The 22,143-nt window shown below is 34.3% G+C and overlaps 1 protein-coding gene across 4 annotated transcripts in view; it reads right to left on the bottom strand.

Moving 5' to 3' along the window:
• Nucleotides 1-22,143, bottom strand: part of Stag2 (STAG2 cohesin complex component) — a 128,838-nt gene that overhangs the window by 35,551 nt on the left and 71,144 nt on the right. For all 4 annotated transcript variants that reach the window (XM_034484875.2, XM_076918432.1, XM_076918431.1 and 1 more), the window contains 11 exons: nucleotides 19,774-19,850; nucleotides 17,509-17,713; nucleotides 16,080-16,231; nucleotides 14,530-14,603; nucleotides 13,013-13,136; nucleotides 12,111-12,209; nucleotides 11,943-12,022; nucleotides 7,405-7,512; nucleotides 6,610-6,721; nucleotides 4,950-5,067; nucleotides 4,357-4,460 (listed from right to left, as the gene is read on the bottom strand). In XM_034484875.2, coding sequence (XP_034340766.1) covers nucleotides 4,357-4,460; nucleotides 4,950-5,067; nucleotides 6,610-6,721; nucleotides 7,405-7,512; nucleotides 11,943-12,022; nucleotides 12,111-12,209; nucleotides 13,013-13,136; nucleotides 14,530-14,603; nucleotides 16,080-16,231; nucleotides 17,509-17,713; nucleotides 19,774-19,850 — 1,253 coding nt within the window. The remainder of the gene's footprint in view (nucleotides 1-4,356; nucleotides 4,461-4,949; nucleotides 5,068-6,609; nucleotides 6,722-7,404; nucleotides 7,513-11,942; nucleotides 12,023-12,110; nucleotides 12,210-13,012; nucleotides 13,137-14,529; nucleotides 14,604-16,079; nucleotides 16,232-17,508; nucleotides 17,714-19,773; nucleotides 19,851-22,143) is intronic.

Here is a 22,143-nt window from a genome sequence, read left to right as displayed (position 1 = left end):
TAAGAATATTTAAATATTTAAAAATATTTAAGAATACTTTAAAAATATTCCATAAAACAAAGGAAAAGAGCATACTAACCTCATTTTATTAAGCCACTGTTATTCTACTGTCAAAACTAGAAAAAGATATGCACTCAAAAAGAAAACTATAGGTCAATTATAATGAAATAGATATAAAAATAAATAAGATTCAAGGATAATTTGACATGTGTGAATAAACAAATGTAAAAATGTCACAAAATGGACTCAAAAACGTAAATTACATAAAAACAGAAAGAAAAATGGTTTTTGACAAAGCCTACGAACCCCTCATAATAAAAACTCTGAAGAAACGATGACTATAAGGAAAATACCACAACATACAGTATGCCAATAGAAACTTACAGTACAAGCTGGAGAGGATCAGGTAAATGTTGTTGCCACATAAAAGTACAAAACCTGAGTTCGAACTCTGCAATCCACATAAAGACAGGAGGATATGACAGCCAACATTGTACTAAATTGCTGAAAACATAAAGCATTTCCTACTCTACTCTTATTCAATGAAATGTTTCAAGTCTTACAGCAATAAAAAGAAATAAAAGTGATATAAATAGAAAACGAATTAGTCAAGTGATCTGTATTTGCAGATGATATATATGATCCTATATGTAAAAGCCCTAGAGTTCACCAAAAAAGCCTTCCTAGAATTGATAAATACATTTAGCAATATAAACTACAAAATCAATGTATAAAACTCAATTGCCTTCATACATGAAAGTAACAAACTTGAGGAAGAAATGAAGAACAAATTTTTTTTGTTGTTTGGTTTTTTCAAGACAGGGTTTCTCTGTGTAGCCCTGGCTGTCCTGGAACTCACTCAGGCTGGCCTCAAACTCAGAAATCAGCCTGCCTCTGCCCCTCTGCCTCTCTGCCTCTCTGCCTCTCTGCCCCTCTGCCCCTCTGCCTCTGCGCCTCTGCGCCTCTGCCTCCCAAGTGCTGGAATTAAAGGTGTGCACCACCACCGCCTGGCTCAAAATCTCATTCTTAATAGATTCAAAAAATAAAGTATCTTGGATTAAAACTAGCAAAGGATGTGAAAGACCTTTATAATAATTTATTTTTCAATTTAATAATATAACAATAATGGTGTGGTCAGTGCACTCAAAGCAGCTGTAGTTACCTGCACAAGACCAAGTCTTGCAACATTCTCTCAGAGATTGAGATGTTCATAAAGCCCTGCTTGGGCCAAGGGAGCTACTAGAAGGTAATAGTCATTTAGCTCGCTGATCTAGTCAGATAATTAGGTAAATGTCCTCCGCTCAGGCAAATACCCTCCTACTCATGTTCACACAGGGAACCCTAATGAATAGAGTGACCCACAAGAGAATTAATCAAAACAATATGAAAGAAGAGGGAGTTTGTTGAAAAGGAGTTAAGCAGGAGATGGACTATAATGGGTGTAAGTATGTAATAGGTATAATGATATGCATCATATGTGTATGAATAAAGAATCAAAGTGCAAATTAGAATATCAATCAGAATATAACTTCACAATGCAATGACAAAATATTTACAGGTATCAGCCAAATGGCAGAATATTGTTCACTAACTTTAAGCAGAATAGATATATAGATGTAATTTGACAATTCTTGGATGTAATAGTGAAAAAAATGAGATTCAAAAGGTTTAAGTAGGACAAAGGTGCCAAGAAAGCATGTGGAGACTCACTAGAGAAAAAAATCCATTGTGAAAAAGGTTGGTTTACTTAATATGATGATTTTTTATATTCATGTGTATTATTTTGCCTCAATATATGTAAATTCATATTCTAATAAATTTAAATTTTTTATAGCTGACAAGAAAAAAAAAAGAGATTGAGCTGAGCATGGTGCAAATAGATCCTCTGAGTAAGAGACATCCTGGTCTACAACGCAAATTCCAAACCAGACTGGGGCTGTCTCAGAAGGAAGGTAGAGAGGGAATGGAGAAACACTACAAGATGGAGAGACTTCCTATGTTCACGAAGAGCCAGAAATAATAGCATGAATTTGGCTTTATTGCCAAAAGTAATCTACAAATCAATTTAATTTCCATCAAAGATTACAATGACATTCTTCACATAAATTGAAGAAAACACATTATTCATAAAAAAGCACAAATGACATCTGAGCAAAGAGAATTATCAACCAGAATTATCAACACACCCTATAGAGGCACAGCAAAAAGACAGCACAATATTAGTTCAAAAACAGGCACGGGGAAGAATTGAGAGCTTGAGAGTCAAATACACTTATAAGACTAACACACACCTACAACCACCTGATTGTTGACAAACGTACCTGAAAAATACAATAGAGAAATGATAGCATGTTTGATAAATAGTGCTGAGAGAGTAGATACCCACTTGTAAATGACTAAAGCTACAGCTCTATCTCTCAGTACCAAAATCACTTCAAAATGGGCAAAAGAAGTTAATTTAGGAGATGAATGTCTGAAGCCATGGAGGAAAATAGGTGCAAGGTATGGCAAGGACTTTCTGAAAGGAATGAACACGACTCTAAAAGCTCAGGAAATAAATGCAAGAATTAAGAAATGGAACTAAGTTAAAAAAAAAATCAGCTATAATGAAACAACTGAGTCAAGTGTCAACCTGCAGAATGGGAGAAAAGCTTTAGTAGCTACAAATTTGACAGAAGATTAATATCTAAAACACATAATAAATTCAGCTTGACCGTAAGTGGGATAACATAATGAATGTATACAGTACTCAGATCAGAAAGTAGAAACAGCAATAAACATGAAAATATGTCCAGCATACCTGGCCATAAAAGACAAAGTAAGACTGACATTCTATCTTTTCTTAATCAAAATTGCTATATTATAAGAACAGTTAACAAATGCTGACAAAGATATAACAAAACATGAACACTGCTGCTGAAGAATATACTATACCACTATGGAAATAAACCAGTATAGAGGCTCCTCAAGAAACAAAAAATAGAAGAGTCATTATAGCGCAACTATATAATTACTGGCTATATATCTGAAACATTCTAAAGTAACAACCTTTCATGAAGAAAGGTCCACATTGATGCTCACTGCAGCATTATCACAGGAGTCAAGCTAAAGACTCAGTCTAGGGGCTCAAAAAGTTTTCCTCAGACATAAAGAATGAGGGTATACTACATGCAGGAAAATGAATTCAATTGGAGACACTATGCAAAATGAAAAACTAAAAAAAAGCAGATATTCTATGTTTTCTCTCATTTGTGGTATCTCATTCTAGATATTCTTTAAGTACATGAAATCATATGTATGAATATAGACCTGAGCTAGAAGCAAGAGGATCTAGAAGAATTAATGGAAATAATAGGAGAGAAAGGAGATGTGGACATGTGCCTAAGCATTTGACACACTTGTATGAAGATAGATCTTTACAAAAACACCAATGTAAACAAATACACACTAATTTATTTTTAAAAGTTCAAGAAAATTATTCAAATCTCCCTTTGGATAAGAAGAAAAAGAGTTAACCACATGAAATCCATCTTTTGGAGCTTACATAACAATGATATTAAATAGTATTTTAACTTACTCCATGTTCTGGGACATGAGACAAAGATCATCAGTTCAGAATTCAAATTTGCTACCCATAATTAGAAAAACAGAAATAAAACATAAAAATAAAACAAAATGAAGAAAAGAAAAAAAAAAAAAAAAACAGAAATAAGGGCTAGGGGTGTAGCTCAGTGTAGAGCACTTGCCTAGCATGCACAATGCCCTGGGTTCATTCCACGGCACTGCAAAAAAGATGATTAAATAATTAAAAAATGAGTAACGAAAACAGAATTAGAACAAAATATATTGGTTAAGTATTACTTCATGAAATTTTGCTACACATATATATATATTTGCATGTCACACTATAAAAATGCATTTTGGTGGTTTATAATCAAATATTCGAAAGTCTATGGAAATGCCGGAATTTGTGAACTTCTCAATAAAGTATTAAAATTTGAACCCTAAAAGTAGAAATTACTTCATCATAAGCCAACATCTGCTTCATTTCAAACTTCATATTATAATAAAAAATATAAACTTATAAATAAAGTAAAATACACATACATAGTATTCTACATGAATACACTACAAATGGTCTTGAGTGTCACTCACTGTCATCATATGTATCAACCAAAGACCCTCTGGAAAATCAAATTTCTCAAATTGCTACCACTTTAAAATGACTTATGAAATATGTAAAAGTAATTAGAAAAGTAAAACTAAAAATCAAGTATTTTTGTTCCATGGTCAAAATGGGCTTGAAATATTTCAAACATAGAGAAATGAAGTCCAGAATAAGAAAAACTGGCATACCCTTTTTCCTGTTCCTCTTCCCACAGGAGGATGACATTCAGCTGCTTGTCTAATAGTACACAGCATTATTTCAATCAAAGCACTCTCTTGTCTGTCTGTTAGAGCTAAAAAAAGAAAATCAGAAAGAGTTAACCTATTTCTTTCCATATACAGCTCTTGTAACTATTATGTAAGTTTCTTCTGCCTATGAACAGGAACTGACCTCACATACAAAAGAAAATCCATTATCACAAAAAAGACTAGAACAAGTTAAATCTTAAATTTCTAAATATCAGAATTCTGATTAAGTTTGCTGTGTGTGTGTGTGTGTGTGTGTGTGTGCGCGCGTGTGCTAACAGACCTGGCTAAAAATACTAAATTTTAATAGCAATTAAATCTTTGTATATCACATAATATTCATATATATGAATATAAGATAGGGAATATGTTTTAGAATTAGTGTTCATTCTACCATGTACAAGGCCTTCAGTTTGATTCCCAACACTCCATAAAACAATAATGGAAAATTAACACTAATAAGAATTTATAGAATGAGCAAGATCTATTCCAAAACAGTATGGACAAATAATAACAACACGATTAAACACCCTTACCTTCCTCTCCACTAAGAGGTTCCTCCAATAACAAGCTATTCATACATTCCCAGTCTTTCAGGAGTTCAGTAGCACAATCCCACATGCTATCCACAAGGTAAGCTGCATGTTCATGTAACTAAAATTGAAAAATAAAAAGCTCTTAGACAAATAGCACACTAGCCTTAGGACAAAAGAACAAACGCTTTGTGGATACCACATTAAAATCTTAAAATGAAATCTGGTTTGGGGGAACAAACAGATTAAAGAGCAGAGAACTGCTATAGCTTGCTGTATAAAAGTAAATTTTGTTAGAGCATTACTACCTCTGAACATATTAACATAAAAAATTTTACAAAAAGACTAACTACATTGCTTATTTTGAACTGATACTACATCAGTTAACTTTCCTTAATTCTTAGTTATACTATAATTTTAAAAGACTATAGTCTTCCAACTTGGTTGAGGGGTTGAGCTTCATCATGAAACCAAAGATTTTGGAGAATATTATTTCTCAAACTATAAAGACAAGTATGCTTCAGTAACAGAAAGAGAATATCCTCAATAATTACAAAGTTTGATTCAGCAACATACAAAAATGAGCACTGGATTACAAGGTTTGACTGATGCTTAAAAAAATAATTCAACACATTTACATAATGAAAGACATAAACAAATACATAATATGAATCCTAAATAAAATTGAATTTTGAGACCTCATAAAATATTTAACAGACAGAATGATAACTTCGTGAAGACTAATGGAAATTAGTTTCTATATTAATGTTAATACAAGACATGAAGCTAGGTGTTGTGGTTCACATGTATAATCTCAGCACTTAAACTAAAGCAGAGACAGGCATGGTAGCACATACCTTTAATCCCAGCACTCTGGAGGGAGAAGCAGGCCAGTCTAGCCTACAGAGTGAGTTCTAGGACAGCGAGAGGAATACATGTAGAAGCCTTGTCTCAAAATATTGAGGGGGGGAGGGGGGAACCTACTTGAGGCAAAGGCACATGGACTGGCACAAGATCATGGTGTGTCTGAGCTACATAGTGAGTTCCACACCAGCCTAGGATATAGTGTGAGATCCTGTCTGAAACAATAAGAAGCATTAATTTTGAGACCTTACAATGTTCTAAGTTGTTCTTTTACAAAGATTGTCTCAGGTCCTAATGTGGGTCCTGAACAACTGGAACAGGGGCTATCTCAAAAGCTGTTGCCTATACATGGGTATGTTCTACTAGCTGGGCTGCCTTGCGTGGCCTCAGTGGGAGAGGAATCACCTACCCTTGCAAAGATTTGAAGTACCAGAGTGGTGGGATAACAAGGGGGAACTCCATCAGCTTGAAGAAGGGAATGGGGGAAGGATTGAGGGAAGGGGTGACAAGGGCATTGGGTAGGATATAAAGTGAATAAGTAAAAAAATTAAATTAAAAAACCTTTTACCTATGGAAAAAAATTGAGTAACTTAACCAAGATTATACAATCAGTATTGAGAGGAATACAGTTGGTAATAATTTCCAAAATTATACATAAATCATAGTTGTTGAACACCTGTCTTATGAAAATAGAAAGCACTTTTAAAAAGTGGAATGGATAGATTTCTGCTGCATTCTGTATTTCATAATCTGTAAGATTTTAGATATCCATCATTTCAATACCATAATGTAAACTAACCTCACTTTCCAAGAAGAAAAAAACCAAAGTCTTCACAAGGTTGGCATTTGGACCTTGTCTTCCCCTTCTTTTCATTATTCCATCCTCTTCTGGATCTCTGCGGCTAAAGAGCCTATGGGCAAAAAATACAATGCATACTTGAAAACTGTGTCACAAAAATTAACTGTATATTCTATACTTGAGCATCTAACAACAGAATAATGTAAAACTGGGTTGGTGAGCATGAAAAAAAAACAAATAATCAATATCAAACTGTTCATTTCAATCTTGATATGCCTAAATTCTTTGACTTCTTAAATTTGTAACACTGAGTTACACATTTTTTGAAACCTTACATTTTTTCATACAATTTATTCCGTTCATGTAAGTAATATAATGGCTGCCCAAAAATATTTATATACAAGTAAAATACACATTTTTCTCTAAAATATAACATTTATCATTCTGTTTTCTTCTTTGAACATTACCTTAGTTAACACAATGGCCCTTTTCTAATAGATACTGTGGTTGTTTTTCCTTAAGAACAACAAAGGAGAACTGATATTTGATAATAATTAATAGACAGATTAACACAAATGTTTACATCAAATATCCTAGTAGTTGCTAAACCCCAAAATAAATGTTTTAATAAAATCTTAACAAAGATGTTAGCCTAATTTGTGATTAAACATGTTCTCTTAAAAAACACTATATAATATTTGCTGAATCACGTTTATGATCATATATTCAAAGGGCTGTATCTGAAATGTTAAATATCATCATAAAAGTATAAGAATAACAGAGATATGAATTTACTTTTTGTAGAGAAATTCTCCAGCTGCAACTGCTACTGGCCGGTGAGCCGAATAAACCAGATGATAGACATTTTCACAATCTTCTGCAGTTAGGACTTCTTCACTACTCCTGATAAGAAAGTATCATGAGCCTATCAACATTTTATGTACTAAACTTCACAAATCTATGTTAAAAATAAATAGAATTTATTTGAGTATAAATTTCGGTAAAAACTCTGCCCCAACAAAAGCACTACCTAAGTGTATCAAGATCAAAGATAGCTGCTGTAGTGCACAATGAAGAATGAATAGAGGGCAGGCACCCTGGGCTGTTGCCTGTTAGCCTAGGACTTCAAATCCTCCAAGGCAGGAGGGTCAGACTTTCAAGAATAGCCTCAGCTAGACATGAAGTTCAAGGTCAGCCTGGCTTTATGAGCGGGGAGAGAGGAAAAGAAAGAAGTAGGCTGCAACTGGGCAAAGCAAAACTCAGAGTGAATACAGGAAAAAATTTTACATGATTCAGTTCCCTTTCCCCCCTCTCTCCCTCCCTCCACCCCCTCTTTCCTTCTCTTCCCCTTCCCTCCTTCCTTGCCCACCCACACAAAGCCTGTGTGTCACAATAAATGTGTGGCCACCAGAAGACAAACTATTGGGAGTCAGTTTTCTGTATTTAGACAACGTCTCTCTTGTTTCTACTGCTGTGCTGCATATTCAAGGCTAGTGAGCCTGTATGCTTCTAGATGATTTATCTTGTCTCTGCTTCCCATCTCACCACAGAAATGGTTGGTGGATGCATACCACCACATGCAGGTTTATATGTAAATTCTGCATACTCAAGTTGGGTTGTAAGGCTTATGCTTTTACCCAAGGGCCAAACTCCTGGCCCATGCTGTACTAAAGTTTTGTTAAGACTTTTTTCTTTAAAAAGAATGCAAATGAATATTACATCTTGGTAAGATTTTGTAACCATATCTAAAACTACAATGTGGTACATTTCATATAAACAAAGATAATAGACATCTTGGTAAGATTTTGTAACCATATCTAAAACTACAATGTGGTACATTTCATATAAACAAAGATAATAGAAGCTACTATAGTAAATGACAGAATCCAAATAAAATACAAATGATGGCTACTACTAATAGGTTAATTTAATATTTCTTACTACTAAGACTTAAACCCTATCATAAAGAATATAAACTATATAGTGTGAACATTTTCAATTTCGACAGAATTTGCAAAGATATACTTTGAGTAATTTACACATGTTCTAGCTTGCTCTCCATTGAAGAAAAAAATACTGACCAAATCCAACTTAGGGAAGGAAACAATTTATTGGATCTTACAGATTGAATCTATCATAGAGGGAGGCTACTGCAGGCTACTATATACAGGAACCTAGAGAAGAAACAGAAGCAGGGACCATAATGCAAGGCCCCTTACTGGTTTGGTTTCTCTGGCTTGCTCAGGTACTTTTGTTACACCATCCAGGACCACCTTCCTAGGAATGGCAGTGTGCATGCTACAGTAATCCCTGCTATAGCAATAATTTTTTAAAAGGCCACATAGGCATGCCAACTGGCCAGTCTAGTAGATGTAACCCCTCAATTGAGTTTCCTTCTTCCCAGGAGACTATGGTTTGTGTCAAGTTGGCAAAAACCTAACCAATACAGACCAATTAATTCTCCTCCAACACTGCATATGGACATAGTTCTACATAAAATTGAACAAATAAAGTATGTTACTTCCCAAGTGGTGTTTTTAAAAAAGTGGGACCCTCAGACCAGCCTGTGCATGCTCTTTGGTTGGTGTCTCAGTCTCTGGTAGCTCCAAGGAGTTGGGGTCAGTTGACACCACGGTCTTCCTGAGAGGCTGCCATGCCCTTCAGTTCCTTCTATCCATCCCCTAACTCTCATATAGGGGCTGCAAACCTCTCTCCAATGATTGGCTGTGAATATCTGCCTCTGTGTCAATCAGCTGCCTTGTCTGGCCTCAGTGGGAAATGGTATACCTAATACTATACAGACATGATGCCCCAGGATGGGGGGATAGGAAGGGGAGGTACCCTCTCAGAGGCAAAGGAGAGGATGGGGGGGGAGAACTAGGCAAAGGGGGGCAACATTTGGGATGTGAATAAATAAATAATTAAAAAGTGGGGAAATCTCATTTAAATGTGATGTCTCTGCAAAAAACTAAAATATATTTTCGTATGGTTAATTTCTATTTTCTTTGGGGTTAAAAAGCTGACCTATAATTTCTATACCTTCAATTGGAACATAGAAATTAGTGACAATGCAAATATACAAATTGAAGTACATGCTAAGCAAGCAGTACATTATGGAACTACATTTTCAGCCCTCTTTCTACTTACAGACAGAAATGTCACCTTGTCTCCTTCAAAATCTCATGTGCTAGAATTACTGGTCTGTACTACTAAACCCAGATTACCAGTTCTATCCATCCCTCAATACAATGTACTTCACACACACACACACACACACACACACACACACAAATATACGTGTGTATGTGCATGCATATATATAGATAGATAGATAGATAGATAGTCAGTCAGATATAGTCTATATTCTTATTGTTTATTTAAGCAACAACAAAATTTTAAACTTACAATAGAATTACAAGATGTGAAATTCTATTGGGATACTCCACACACACCAAAGATAATGAATGTTGATTAAATTATAGTGATTTCTTTAAAGATCCCTTTTGCCATTCTTATTTAGATAATCTTAACTAGGAAAATGTAAGGAGACTATATATCTTTAAGAATTGTTTTGTTTCTTTTATATCCCCTTAGTGAATCCTATTAACTTATTTTTTTCTGAGACAAATCTCTCTCTTGAAGTTAACCAAGGCAGTTTTCAACTCAGGTTTAAGAAATCCCTTCTACTTCAACCTAGGAAATAGCTAGGACCATATTTATCTGTATAGTGAGGTTCTTGTTCAGTCCTAGGTATTTTAATAAAATATTTTTTATTTTAAAAGTGAGCAGACTGAGGAGGAGGGTAACCCCATAGGAAAACCAGCAGTCTCAACAAAACTGAACCTCCAAGATCTCTCAGACACTGAGCCACCAACCAGGCAGCATAGAGCTGGTTTGAGTCCCTGACACAGGAGAGGACTGCCTGGTCTGGCCTCAGTGGGAGAAGACGTGTATAACCCTCGAGAGACTTGAGGCCCCAGGGAGTGAGCAGGTCTGGAAAGGGGGGAGGGGAGGGTCATCCTCTTGAAGACAAGTAATAAAAAAGCAGGCCAAATAACTTTTACCAACCTAAAATAAAAGTACTTGCTACGTTATAAGACATGATAAATATTTTAGAAAGACTATCACTAGTGAAAAAGATCTGGATGAATTAGAGCTCAACATACAATGTTGGTGGGAATGTACAGTGACATGACCACTCTACACTATGACGTTTCCCCAGAATATTAAACACTGGGCTGACAATGTAGCCCAGATAATACAGTATATGGAATACCATGTGAATAGTTCTAGGTTCAATTCTCAGCAACATCATCCCTAACACCTCCAAAATTCGTAGAGAATTACTATACCATTAAGCAATTTCTTTTCTTGTTATACACAAAAGAACTGAAAGCAAGATCATGGAACAACTATGCACATAGATACATCCATCAACAGATGAATGGAAATATGCAATATGCTATAAGCATAGAGTGAAAATAGTATCCAACAAAACAGGAGAAGCAATTCCTGATACATGCTTGTGTGTGCCAATCAAAGGACAAACACTACGTTGTATTTCCACAAATATCAAAAACAGACAAATTCATTCAAGTTTTTACGAGAATCTGAAAGGAAAAGGGGGGGGGAACTACATATTTAATGAGTACAAATCTAATATACAATGATTTTTAAAAGTTGAAGAGATGAACACAGGTGACAATAGCCTAACTGTAAAAATGTCTATTGCCACTGATTCTTATGCTTAACAGTTAAAATGTTAACTTCTATGTTATATATTTTATTGCAATTGTTTTAAGTGGAAAATATTTGATGTACCACTATCACCACTATTACATATTAATACAGTTCAGTAAATGTTCCTATTATGACAATGTAACGAGGATAATACATACTTTTCCCTGTTCCCTGAAAAGTTTAACTTTATTTATATAGCATCAAGACCAGCTAAAAATGAGAAGATTCTCAAGAGAATTGGAAGAAATAAATTCTCAAATTAATGTTTCACAGACTCAAGAGTTCCTTCTTCCTGTGTTTTCTGAACTTTACATGAAAACATTAAATTTCTAGCTGGGGTTGGTTTTGGAGTAGTTCACACCTATAGTTTAAGCTAGAGCCTAAAGTACAAAATGCACCAGAGCCCAAGATTATGCAACCACTCTGGGGAACATAATAAGACATCTATGGATGGATGGATGAATGGATGGATGGATAAAACTTCTTACCTAAAATGTTATGACTGAAGCTATTAAAATGTAGGCATACATGTATGTGAACAAAGCATAAATGAATGTATTATCAAAATATCTGGATACAAAAAATATACTTACTGTAAAACAAGAGTGAGTAACTTTATTGCTTGTACTGCAACATCATATTCTTTGTCAAGGGTCATTGACACAATTCTATCCTAAGAAAACAAATTCAAGTATTTTTAAAGGAAAACAAGAAGAGTATTTCAAATTACAAATAATTTTAAATACTTGATGAAAACTAACCTTGAATCGACTGGTAAATAGTTCCAGTTTGGAATTAAGCTCTTTGTTATAATAAAGCCCTTGTAAAGCAGTAAGACATTTGAGTCTTACTTCACCTTGCTAGAAGAAATGAAGAGAAAATATATTCAAACCATGTATTTCCAAGCTCAAAATTTAAGTATATATTTTCTACTTAAAAATGTAAATATTTACTCAGAAACAATAATATTTGATAATAAAAAAATATATATCAGTACAAATGTTGAAGATTAAGAAGTCACAAGATTACTATAAGTTGATAGTATTTATTAAAAATTGATCAGAGCAACACTATTGTGAAAGGTGATAGATAGTACCACATTCCATTACATGCAAGGAACTCTCTAAGGTTAATGAGTTAGCTTAAAAAATGATAGTTTATGAAAAAATATGTATTAAAGTTCAGAAGCCCAATTTTAAGACATAATTTGACTAAGATACATTTTTATTATTATTACTAAAACAAGATTAAAAATTAAACAGAAACTGAACTGTAGGGCTGTGGGTAGAACACAAACCAGTGTCCATGGCTTAAAGAAGCAGGAGAATTTGTACTACTGACCAAGTTTTGACAGAAAATATAGAAAAAGAAGAAAAAGAAGGGCTTTAAGGGATGTGGCTAAAAGTACACATACACATGGATAGCTATCGTTTTCTTTTTTTTCTTGTCAAACAAGATCTCTAAATAGTCCTGACAAATCTGGAGCTGACTTTGTAGTTCAGGCTGGCTTCAACTCAGAGAGAACCTCCTGCCTCTGCCTCTGCTTCTAGAGTGCCGAAATTTAAGACATGTACCACCACACCTAGCTCAGATACCTAATTTATATGAGACCTGTGTGCTCATATCTATGTAAAGATGGAGAAATCAATGGAGCACATCTTACCTTATCATGCATAGTCCAACCAACATATTTTAAATAGCTGTCATTAAGGAAGGCATCACTATACATCTTCATCCAAATGCCAATCTCTTCAATGCATATAGCTCTGATTTCAGCAATTGCATCCCTAAATGGAGGAAGTCACATAATCAGTGCTAATGTACGATTGAGCATATGGCCTACCTATTACAGAGATGCCATGTATCTCTCACCTTAATACCCAATCAACATTAACTATTGATGAAGACTAAAAGGAATTGAAATGAAGCATGGCTCCAAATGTCAACATGCTTGCAATGTAACTGGCAAAGAAGAATAAAAATACTTAAAGCTTAAAGCAAAATTGTTTCACTGCTTAGTTGGTTAAAAAAAAATACCTGTCTCATAAACAAAATCCTGCTTTGACCTTTTACTTCAGACCAGTTATCTCAAACTTCCTAATGCTGCAATCCTTTAATAAAAATGTTGTGGTGATCCTGAACATAAAATTAAAATCTCGCTACTACTCAATACCTGGAGTTTTGCTACTGTTGTGAAGGATAATATACAAGCATCTGTGTTTTCTGACGGTCTTAGGGGACACCATTGAGATGGTCATTCAATCCCAAAGGGGCCCTGATTCACCAGTTGAGAACTATCTCCTCTAGACCTTATCCCAGTCTTTGCTTACAACTGTGTTCAGAAGATAACAGGCAAACAAGCATAGCAAGATCATAATCTTCCAGGTATAATTACTTTATACCCATAACACTTAGGCCAGCCTATGATTCTTTTTAAAAGACAGAGTCTCACTATGATGTCTAAGCTGGTCTCCAACTCCTGGGCTCAAGTGACCCTACTGCTTTCTATTCTTGAAAATGCAAATCTGGGTCACCCTATTTGGCTATAACTAAGTGATTTTGAATTCATTTTTTGTAAAGTGGTAAGTCATAGAAAACATAGGAATAACACAGACAAGAATATTTTAGGAAACTGGAATAATCAATGAACATAAATATGATGAGGGAATAAACTAAGAGAATAGTGGCAAAACAAAACAAGAAGAATTAATATGGGAATAGTATACAAGCATTTAATGGATTAAGTAAGTACCACGGAGAGGAAACGAGATTGAATAAAACTGGTACTAATGTTTGCAAATATGTTATAAACTGTGATAAGATTACCTTTTTCATCTGCTGATTCAAAAATAACAAAAAGAAGCATCTTACTTTAATCTATCCAAATTTTCCCAGTGAAATTAAATAGAAGGGTAAGGAATCAGCAAAACAATATATCCAAAAGCAATTAAGTATTTTATACCCTAACTAAAGAAGAGTACTTTCCCATGGCTGGTCTATGACAAGTCAGGCAGAGCATTACCCTTTATTCAGACAGGAAACATCAATGTCAGAGCAGTACAATGCATTTCCCAGACTTACTCAGTAGCAAAACTCAGTCTCCAAAATCTATCTTACTATAACCTCTATTACAGTATAATGTCTGTCTCAACCACTTTAAAAGAATCTGTCTTGCCTTACCTGTATCTATGTACAAACACTCCTTTAAATATTGCATTCATCATATTTTCTATCTCATCTTGATTTTCCTGAAGCTATAAAAAAAGAACATATCATTTTTTGAATTGCAAAAAATGTACAATCAAAAGAACACTTAAAGGTTGTAAGTAAAAATAAACATATTTTCACCAGTATTTAGAAATTACATAGTTTATTCTATTAGATAAAAGTAACCACAGAGAAAAAAAAGTTGGCTGTCAAGTAAACAACATCTCTTGTTTCCTGAATATATGACTTATGAATTTCCACTGATCAATAAACATGTATTTCCACTTATGAGTATTCACATAAAAATGCAAGAATTTTTCATCCATATATACTTAAAGAAGTATTTTTCTTTGTTTTCTTCTGCTTCTTTGTATTCCAAGACAGGGATTCTCTGTGTAACCCCGGCTGACTTGTAACTCCCTGTATAGACAAGGCAGGCTTTGAACTCAGAGATCTGCCTGCCTCTGCCTCCAGTACTGGTATTGAAGGTGTGAGCCATCATCACCACCCAGCATGTCTTTACTTTTCTTAACTTTGCGTCAAATTATTTGACTAATTCAGAAATAAGTAATCTAAAACTTTAGCTTCTACTTCCACCACCAGAAGAAAAAAAAAAAAAAACAACTTCCCAGGCTTAAGTAAAAAAGCTATAGGTTATCATGAATTAAATTTTATATATAATTTTTACATTAGTTTGATTTTGCAAAAATTTAAATCTCATTATGAAATAGAAAAACATCAACAATGAAGAGAAAACTTAAGTTATGAATGGAACATCAAAAGACTTTATCTGTTATTGTTTAAGATTAAAGCTGAAACTGAACTTCCTTATTTGAAGCTTCATTTCATAAGCAGAAAACCATGTCACCTACTATAAAGAAATGAATGACTTAAAAAATAGAAAAAAAAAAAGAGAGAAAGCCTTTAATCAAGCCATGATGGTGGCACACACCTTTAATCGCAACTCTCAGAGGCAGGAAGTTCTCAGCCAGCCTGGTCTACAGAGTGAGTTCCGGGATAGCCTAGACTACTAAAAAGACAACCCCTGACTTGGGAAAAACACCATACAAAGGCTTTAAGTCATTTTAAAAAGAGTTCTTATTAACTCATTTCACATCACTGATAAGCTGAGGAAGAGAGTAAGGACAGAGTGTCAGTAACATGAATAATACTGAGGCTTAGATAACTTTCCAGACTGATCGAAATCATGTTACTTAAGCAAAATAAATACTCAATGGTAGCCTACACAGAAAATGTATGACATACTGTTGGCATGGATATTTAATAAAATTTTAAGACAGGTGTATAAACAATATTTAACTCTTCCTTGGACCTGTAGCTCAGTGGTAAAGCACATACTTGGTATTCATACGGTCCTAGGTTCAATCTTTACCATAAACAAACAAACAAACAAACAAACAAACAAGTAACTTTTAAAACTTATCTGAGCCTAGAAGTTGTAATTAACAGTAAGCAGGCTGGTTACACAATAGCAGCTCTAAACACTTAACACTAAAGTTTACCTCTTTACGCTTCTGTAACAGGAGCTCTAGCCTTTCATTGGCTCGTTTTCCAATCATTTTGTTCCGTTCTGCCTCATACTGTCTTTGTGTGTTATCCATATTAATGCTAAGATTTAGTGCTACATTTACTAGAGCAGTCATCAACTTCATAGCTAGGTTTTAAGGGAGAAAATGTTGAAATTAGTATAATAGGTACAAAATTGTATTAACAAGATCAAATTAAAAGCAATTAAGTGAAGAACAGCTAATCTGCTTTGACAAAATTAAAGCATACAACTGCTATGAATGATAACAGTGCATAATGTATAGAGTGAGTATACTGGCTAGCTAAATCCTTATCAGGGATTGGGTTAGCTCTCGATCCTCAGAAATGCCAGCCAAAATAAGAGCTAAAGATATTGAAACTCAAAGACATTAAGAAAACTGGGTCCATGGGCTGGAGAGGTAGCTCAGCAGTTAAGAGCACCAACTTTTCCTCTCAAGGACCCAAGTTTAATTCCCAGCACCCATGACATCTTACAGCCATCTGTAACTCCAACTCTAGAAAATCAAAAGCCTCTCCCAGCCACCCAAAACAACAGGCACACACATAGCATACAAACGTATGTACAGAGAATAAACTGTTTCCTACAATGATTTCTAGAGATTGTGATTCGTCTTCTAAGTAAATTACAGTTTATATCCATTTTACTATCTATCTGCCTAAAGTACTATTTTAAAATACTATTTTTAAAAGAACTTTGAGACAGGGCCTCACACTGTTGCCCAGGCTGGCCTCTAACTCATGATAACCCTCCTGTATAAGCTCTTGAGTCCAAAGATGATAAACACAAGCCACCATATCCAACATTAATAGCCTCCTATCAAATTAACTTCGGTTAATAGTTTTATAAGTATCCACTTTTATCCTACACACACAATGAAAAGGTAATTAACAAAAGGCTTTTTCATGAAACATCCTCTAAAAACTTTTGTCACTGTACTTGGGACAATCAGACTACTTTTGAGTGGAATTTTGAATGCATTAATCATTAATCCAAAGATCTGATAATAATATCACCTGCCATTGTGTGATATAACAAAGCAGAAGTATACCTTTATTTGTGGCTACAGCACTTGCGTAAACTATTTAACAACCTGAGAAAAGAATCAACAGTAAAAGTACCAATCGATTCCCAAAGGTTCACAGTGAGCTGCAGAAAGCAATTATTAGTTTAGTGGTCAATTTATTTAAAGAAAAAAAAAAAAACCAGCACTCAGGATGCAGAGGTGGATGTTTGTGAATTCAAGGTCTGGACAGTCAGAACTGCGCCATCTCAAAAAATACTTAAAAGAAAAAGGAATTCATATTACTACTTGTTTCCTCCTTTGATGGTAATCATTGTCTCTAACTGAAAGGAATGTCCAGAAAATATTTCAAAATACCAACCTGCCAGGGTGCTTGTATGTCGAAATGCTCTGACTTGGGAGTCAGATAATCCAGTAAGAAGTGAAATGACAGTGTCCATCATGTACTCATCATATATGATACTGTACTGACACTGCCGTACTAATACACCAATGAACTCACAGAAGCTGGACTTGAACTTCTTCCACTGAGGACCAGCCATGGTGAGTGGGTAATCCCCACTATCCTGAAGTAAAAATATTTACAGGGCAATTCACTTTCAAGTTCATGGCTTACTTCACTTGTTTTTAATAAACTCTAGGTAAAACCATGAATATACTACTATATCTTACCTTCTTTTCAACAATAAATTCTCAAAGAAAACAAAAGAACATGCAAAGATATATGCATACCTCTTTGAACATTGCCCTTTTATTTAAGATCAAAGCAGGCATTTTAATGAACTTCAATTTAATCAATGAAGTTAAATATCAATTACTGAGGTTAAAATATTAAGTTTTTTCCCTCATCAAAGTTGAACATTCTTCTGAAAGCCACAAATATACCTACTTAATTTCTTTTGAACAAAAACAAACCAAAATTATTTCTTCAGATTCAAAATAACAAAACTGTATTCTCAGCCAGTTAAACAGAATAATACATAAAGCAAACGACAGTTAAAATTTTTTATTAGTTTCAAGACACCAGATAGTCAATGGGCATAAATAATCACATAATTTAACAAATGCAAAGATGATATAAAGCTCAGTAGTAGAATACTTGTCAGCATGAGTGAGGGCTTAACTTTGATCCCAAGCACCAAATAATAAAACAAAATTAAATAAATAAGAGAAAATGAAATGTAGGTACTATATTCTTCAAAGGCCTGTGTTTAAGTTTTTCTTTATATAAAACTGAGGGCATTTGTCATTCTGAATGTAAACTTATATCCTCAATATACCATCAGAAATAAGTCTTAGGCTGAGGGCTTAGTTCAGTAGTAGAGCACATGCCAAGATTAAGGCCCTGGGTTCCATCCAAAGCATGTATGCATACATATATTTAGTTAAATAAACACATGAAACAGAAATCAATAGTATATAAAAATTCTAAAAGGGTCTCTGGTAAAAGACACAAAATAATTTAAAATCCATTTAATAACCATAGTATACTTTTTAATATTTAACATCATAATTTTTTTAACTTATGCTATATACACACAAGTTCTGTGCTTGAGGCTAAGGTCCTGGTATTCTCCATAAAAGATTTCCTTCTATTTACTTTTCAAACTGAGGAGAATTAAATGCAGAGTCTAGACCAAGTTAAATGCTCACTTTTGCCACTGAGCTACTGATAAGTTAATTTGACTATACTGAAATATAGTTGTGAATAAATTGGTTTGCTCTGATTTTATCATTATTTCAATAAGATTAACCTGAACCCTTGCTTTCTTTTAGTAAGGCTCTCACTTGAACATTTACTACTGAAAAGGTAAAAATCACCACTGCTCATAAATACCTTCCTGCTACTAAGGGACTGATTAATAGCACTTAGTGGCATCAAAACCACTTAACAACTCATCTGTCACTTAGAATGATAGCTGAAAGCTTTTTCATTAGACAGAGTAAGAAAAAAATGAGCAAATAAAACAAGGGAGACAAGAGTTTATTCTTGAAAATTCAAGTTGTTTTAGAAGTGTAAAATTCCTGGAGCTAGAATACAACTATGAATAAAACCCAAATTTGTATCCTGAAGAAAATTTCACATTAGTAAAGCTATCAAAAAAATATTTCAATGATATCATTGTTGTAGTCAACTTTAACATATTTTTATTGAATTATGAATTGAATTATGAATGTTTTATGTAATAATCTATATAATTCTTTAAACTATCTACTTCTACAATTTGAGCAAATTTTCCTTTTCCAGTATTTCAGAATGTTATATTCTCAATTACGTTCTCAGATTTTTATGTTTATAATAACATTTATTAGAAATGTGCAAAAATAGTTCTTGCAATGTGTAAAAAAATTCAAATGCTATGTAATATTCATAAATTAATCAATTTTTGACACCAGATGTTGTCTATTGCCAGTGTCTTGAAATGCCACTTTCAGAGCAAGATTATAACAAAACTCATTATCCCCACTTACAGATTAATGTAATGACACTAATGCTAAGACAACTTACCTGAGGTTGCATAGCTATCGCTTAATACCATAAACAATATCTATGAGTAATTAAAAATATCTGAGCACTAAGCCATGATTGACATGAATAAAACTATTAAAATACTTAGAATATTACCTCGTCAAATTCTTCTGTCATTTTTCGAATTATCTCAGAGTTCTGCATATGTCTAAACATCTCTGCTGTGACGACTCCTGAAATTTCCAAGTATCAAAAGATAATATATGAAGTAATGTAAGGTACTGAAAAGAACTAACAGACAATGTCTACATTCATATTTAAAGCATACTTCTTGGTTCTTCTAAGCATGACCTACTACCAATGAAACTTTACTCATACTATGATATGCTATGATGTAACTGGCTCTCTGTATTCATGTGGAATAGGATACCACAATTCTGGGGTAGGATTTAAAATTGTATCATATATGGATATAATCTATGCATAGCATCCTTTTAGATTATTTCTACTATTTAATACAGTATTAAAGCTATGGTTGTTATAGTATATCACTGTTTAGAAAATAAGAACAAGAAAGATTTTTATAACTATTTGGTATAAGCACTTTTTAAAAATGTTTTAAATAACCAGATATGATATGATAACTAACTATATAGGCTTTACCTCTTTACAATAAACAATCAAAGGTAACATTTAAAAATATGTGGATCAATGTGAAATCCAGGCACTGTTCAGTTTACCACGCTCCTTTAGTGAACAATACTATGCACAAAACAACTAAATACTGACATCCTCTAATTTGACTATAGATAAGTATCAGTAGCAAGTTACAGGTCCAGTAAGCTAGTGGATATTAAAAATTTATAAAGCTATCTTCAGCAAAAGGGTCCCACTGTCAAGTTCTAGAGGGTAACCAGGAGCACTGATGCCTATAAGCCTGTGGATGAGAAGTCCTACTGACAAACAAACAAACAAAAAAAAGAACTAACCCATTCCTGACATTGGTCTCTGTCTTTCCTAGCCTGTGTAGCCCCGTGTTGTTCAGTAGGTGCATTGTTAACCCATTTAATCTCCATTTTGACTCTTTTTATGTACATGGGTGAGAGCATGTCAACCTCTCCCATCCATCACCCTCCCATGCTCTGTGTGTGTGTGTGTATAAGTAAAATTCAGAAACTTTTTATTACTATTTATTCCAAAAACCTCTAGGGCTATATATCCCTCCATGGATTCCCTGCATTATCTTACCCTCCCCTTCCAGACCCATATAACCCACTTTTTCCTCCATTATTTCCTTCTAATACTTTATACCATTGTGGACTGTCCCTATTGGTTAGTTTTCAGAGTGCTACTAGGTACTAGGTTTGCTTACCAACGGGAGAAAATACTCATCAATCCTACCATCCAGAAAATGAAAGCAATAACTGTCACTATTATCGGACAAAGAACTGATGACTACTACACAGGTCATAGACCTTGCTTAGCAGAGAAGCTACTACTGTCATTCTACTAAATGGACATAGTAGTAAAGTAATTCTGACTGACTTCTCATCATACCCACAGATTAATTATTTGGGGATGGTGATCAAAACACAGAACTACCAGCCAAGGTACAGAGAATAAGAGACTACAGAATTCTAAGTCCTGAACTGAACATATATTATGATCTCCCTCCTCCTCTCCAAGATTTGGTTGACATTGTAGAAGATGGGGCAGAAAGAACGTAAGAACAGAGGTGGTAAGTACATGAAACTTGTACTTACTGATACTGAACAGTGCAGAGCAACTGCATATATGCACTCACAGTGACTGAGACAATATATACAAAATCTGAGAAATGGAAAACTACTTTTCTCTAAGAGTACAGCCTAATAAACTGACCATGTTCCAGGAGAAAGCCTCAGATCCAAGAATACTTTAACAGTACAACTTTGCTTTGGTGAATTTCTTCAACAGAAGGGGATAAAAAAGGGTAATAAGTTGGGTGGGTAGGGAAGAAGGGATGGATCAGGGAGGAACTTTAGGATGTACGTATGATCAAAACACATTGCATGGAATTCTCAAAGATCTGATTAAATAGTTTAAAAGAATGTTAGAAATTTGATGCCTAAAAATTTGAAAGGGAGAAGCAAAGGAAATAAATCATTACAAGTAGAACACAGTAAATTCCCAGATGAATAGTAATGCCAATCCCCATTTTGTAAGATCCTTTCCTCCTCACAAACAAGATGATAGCAAGCAACACAAAAATAAGCAGAAAAATATCAAATGCAGGAAACATAGATACCAGTAACTCTGGGCCCTGAATCCAGAGCAGTCATCAGAACACTAGGCCACAGCCTAAAGTCAGAAGATGTGCAAGACAGGAATTGAAAGTGCTAAAAACTAGTAAACAAAACAGTGACAGGTGTCCAGGAAAGAAAAAATAAGCAAAAACTGGGCTGGCCACAATAGTAACAACAGAGCAGCCCGGAGTCCCTCTCAGTACAGCCAATGATCCCTAACTGAAAGAACAACTGCACAGGT

This window comes from Arvicanthis niloticus, chromosome X, assembly GCF_011762505.2.
Source record: "Arvicanthis niloticus isolate mArvNil1 chromosome X, mArvNil1.pat.X, whole genome shotgun sequence".
Classification (NCBI taxonomy): domain Eukaryota; kingdom Metazoa; phylum Chordata; class Mammalia; order Rodentia; family Muridae; genus Arvicanthis; species Arvicanthis niloticus.
This window is presented reverse-complemented; position numbering and strand designations above follow the sequence as displayed.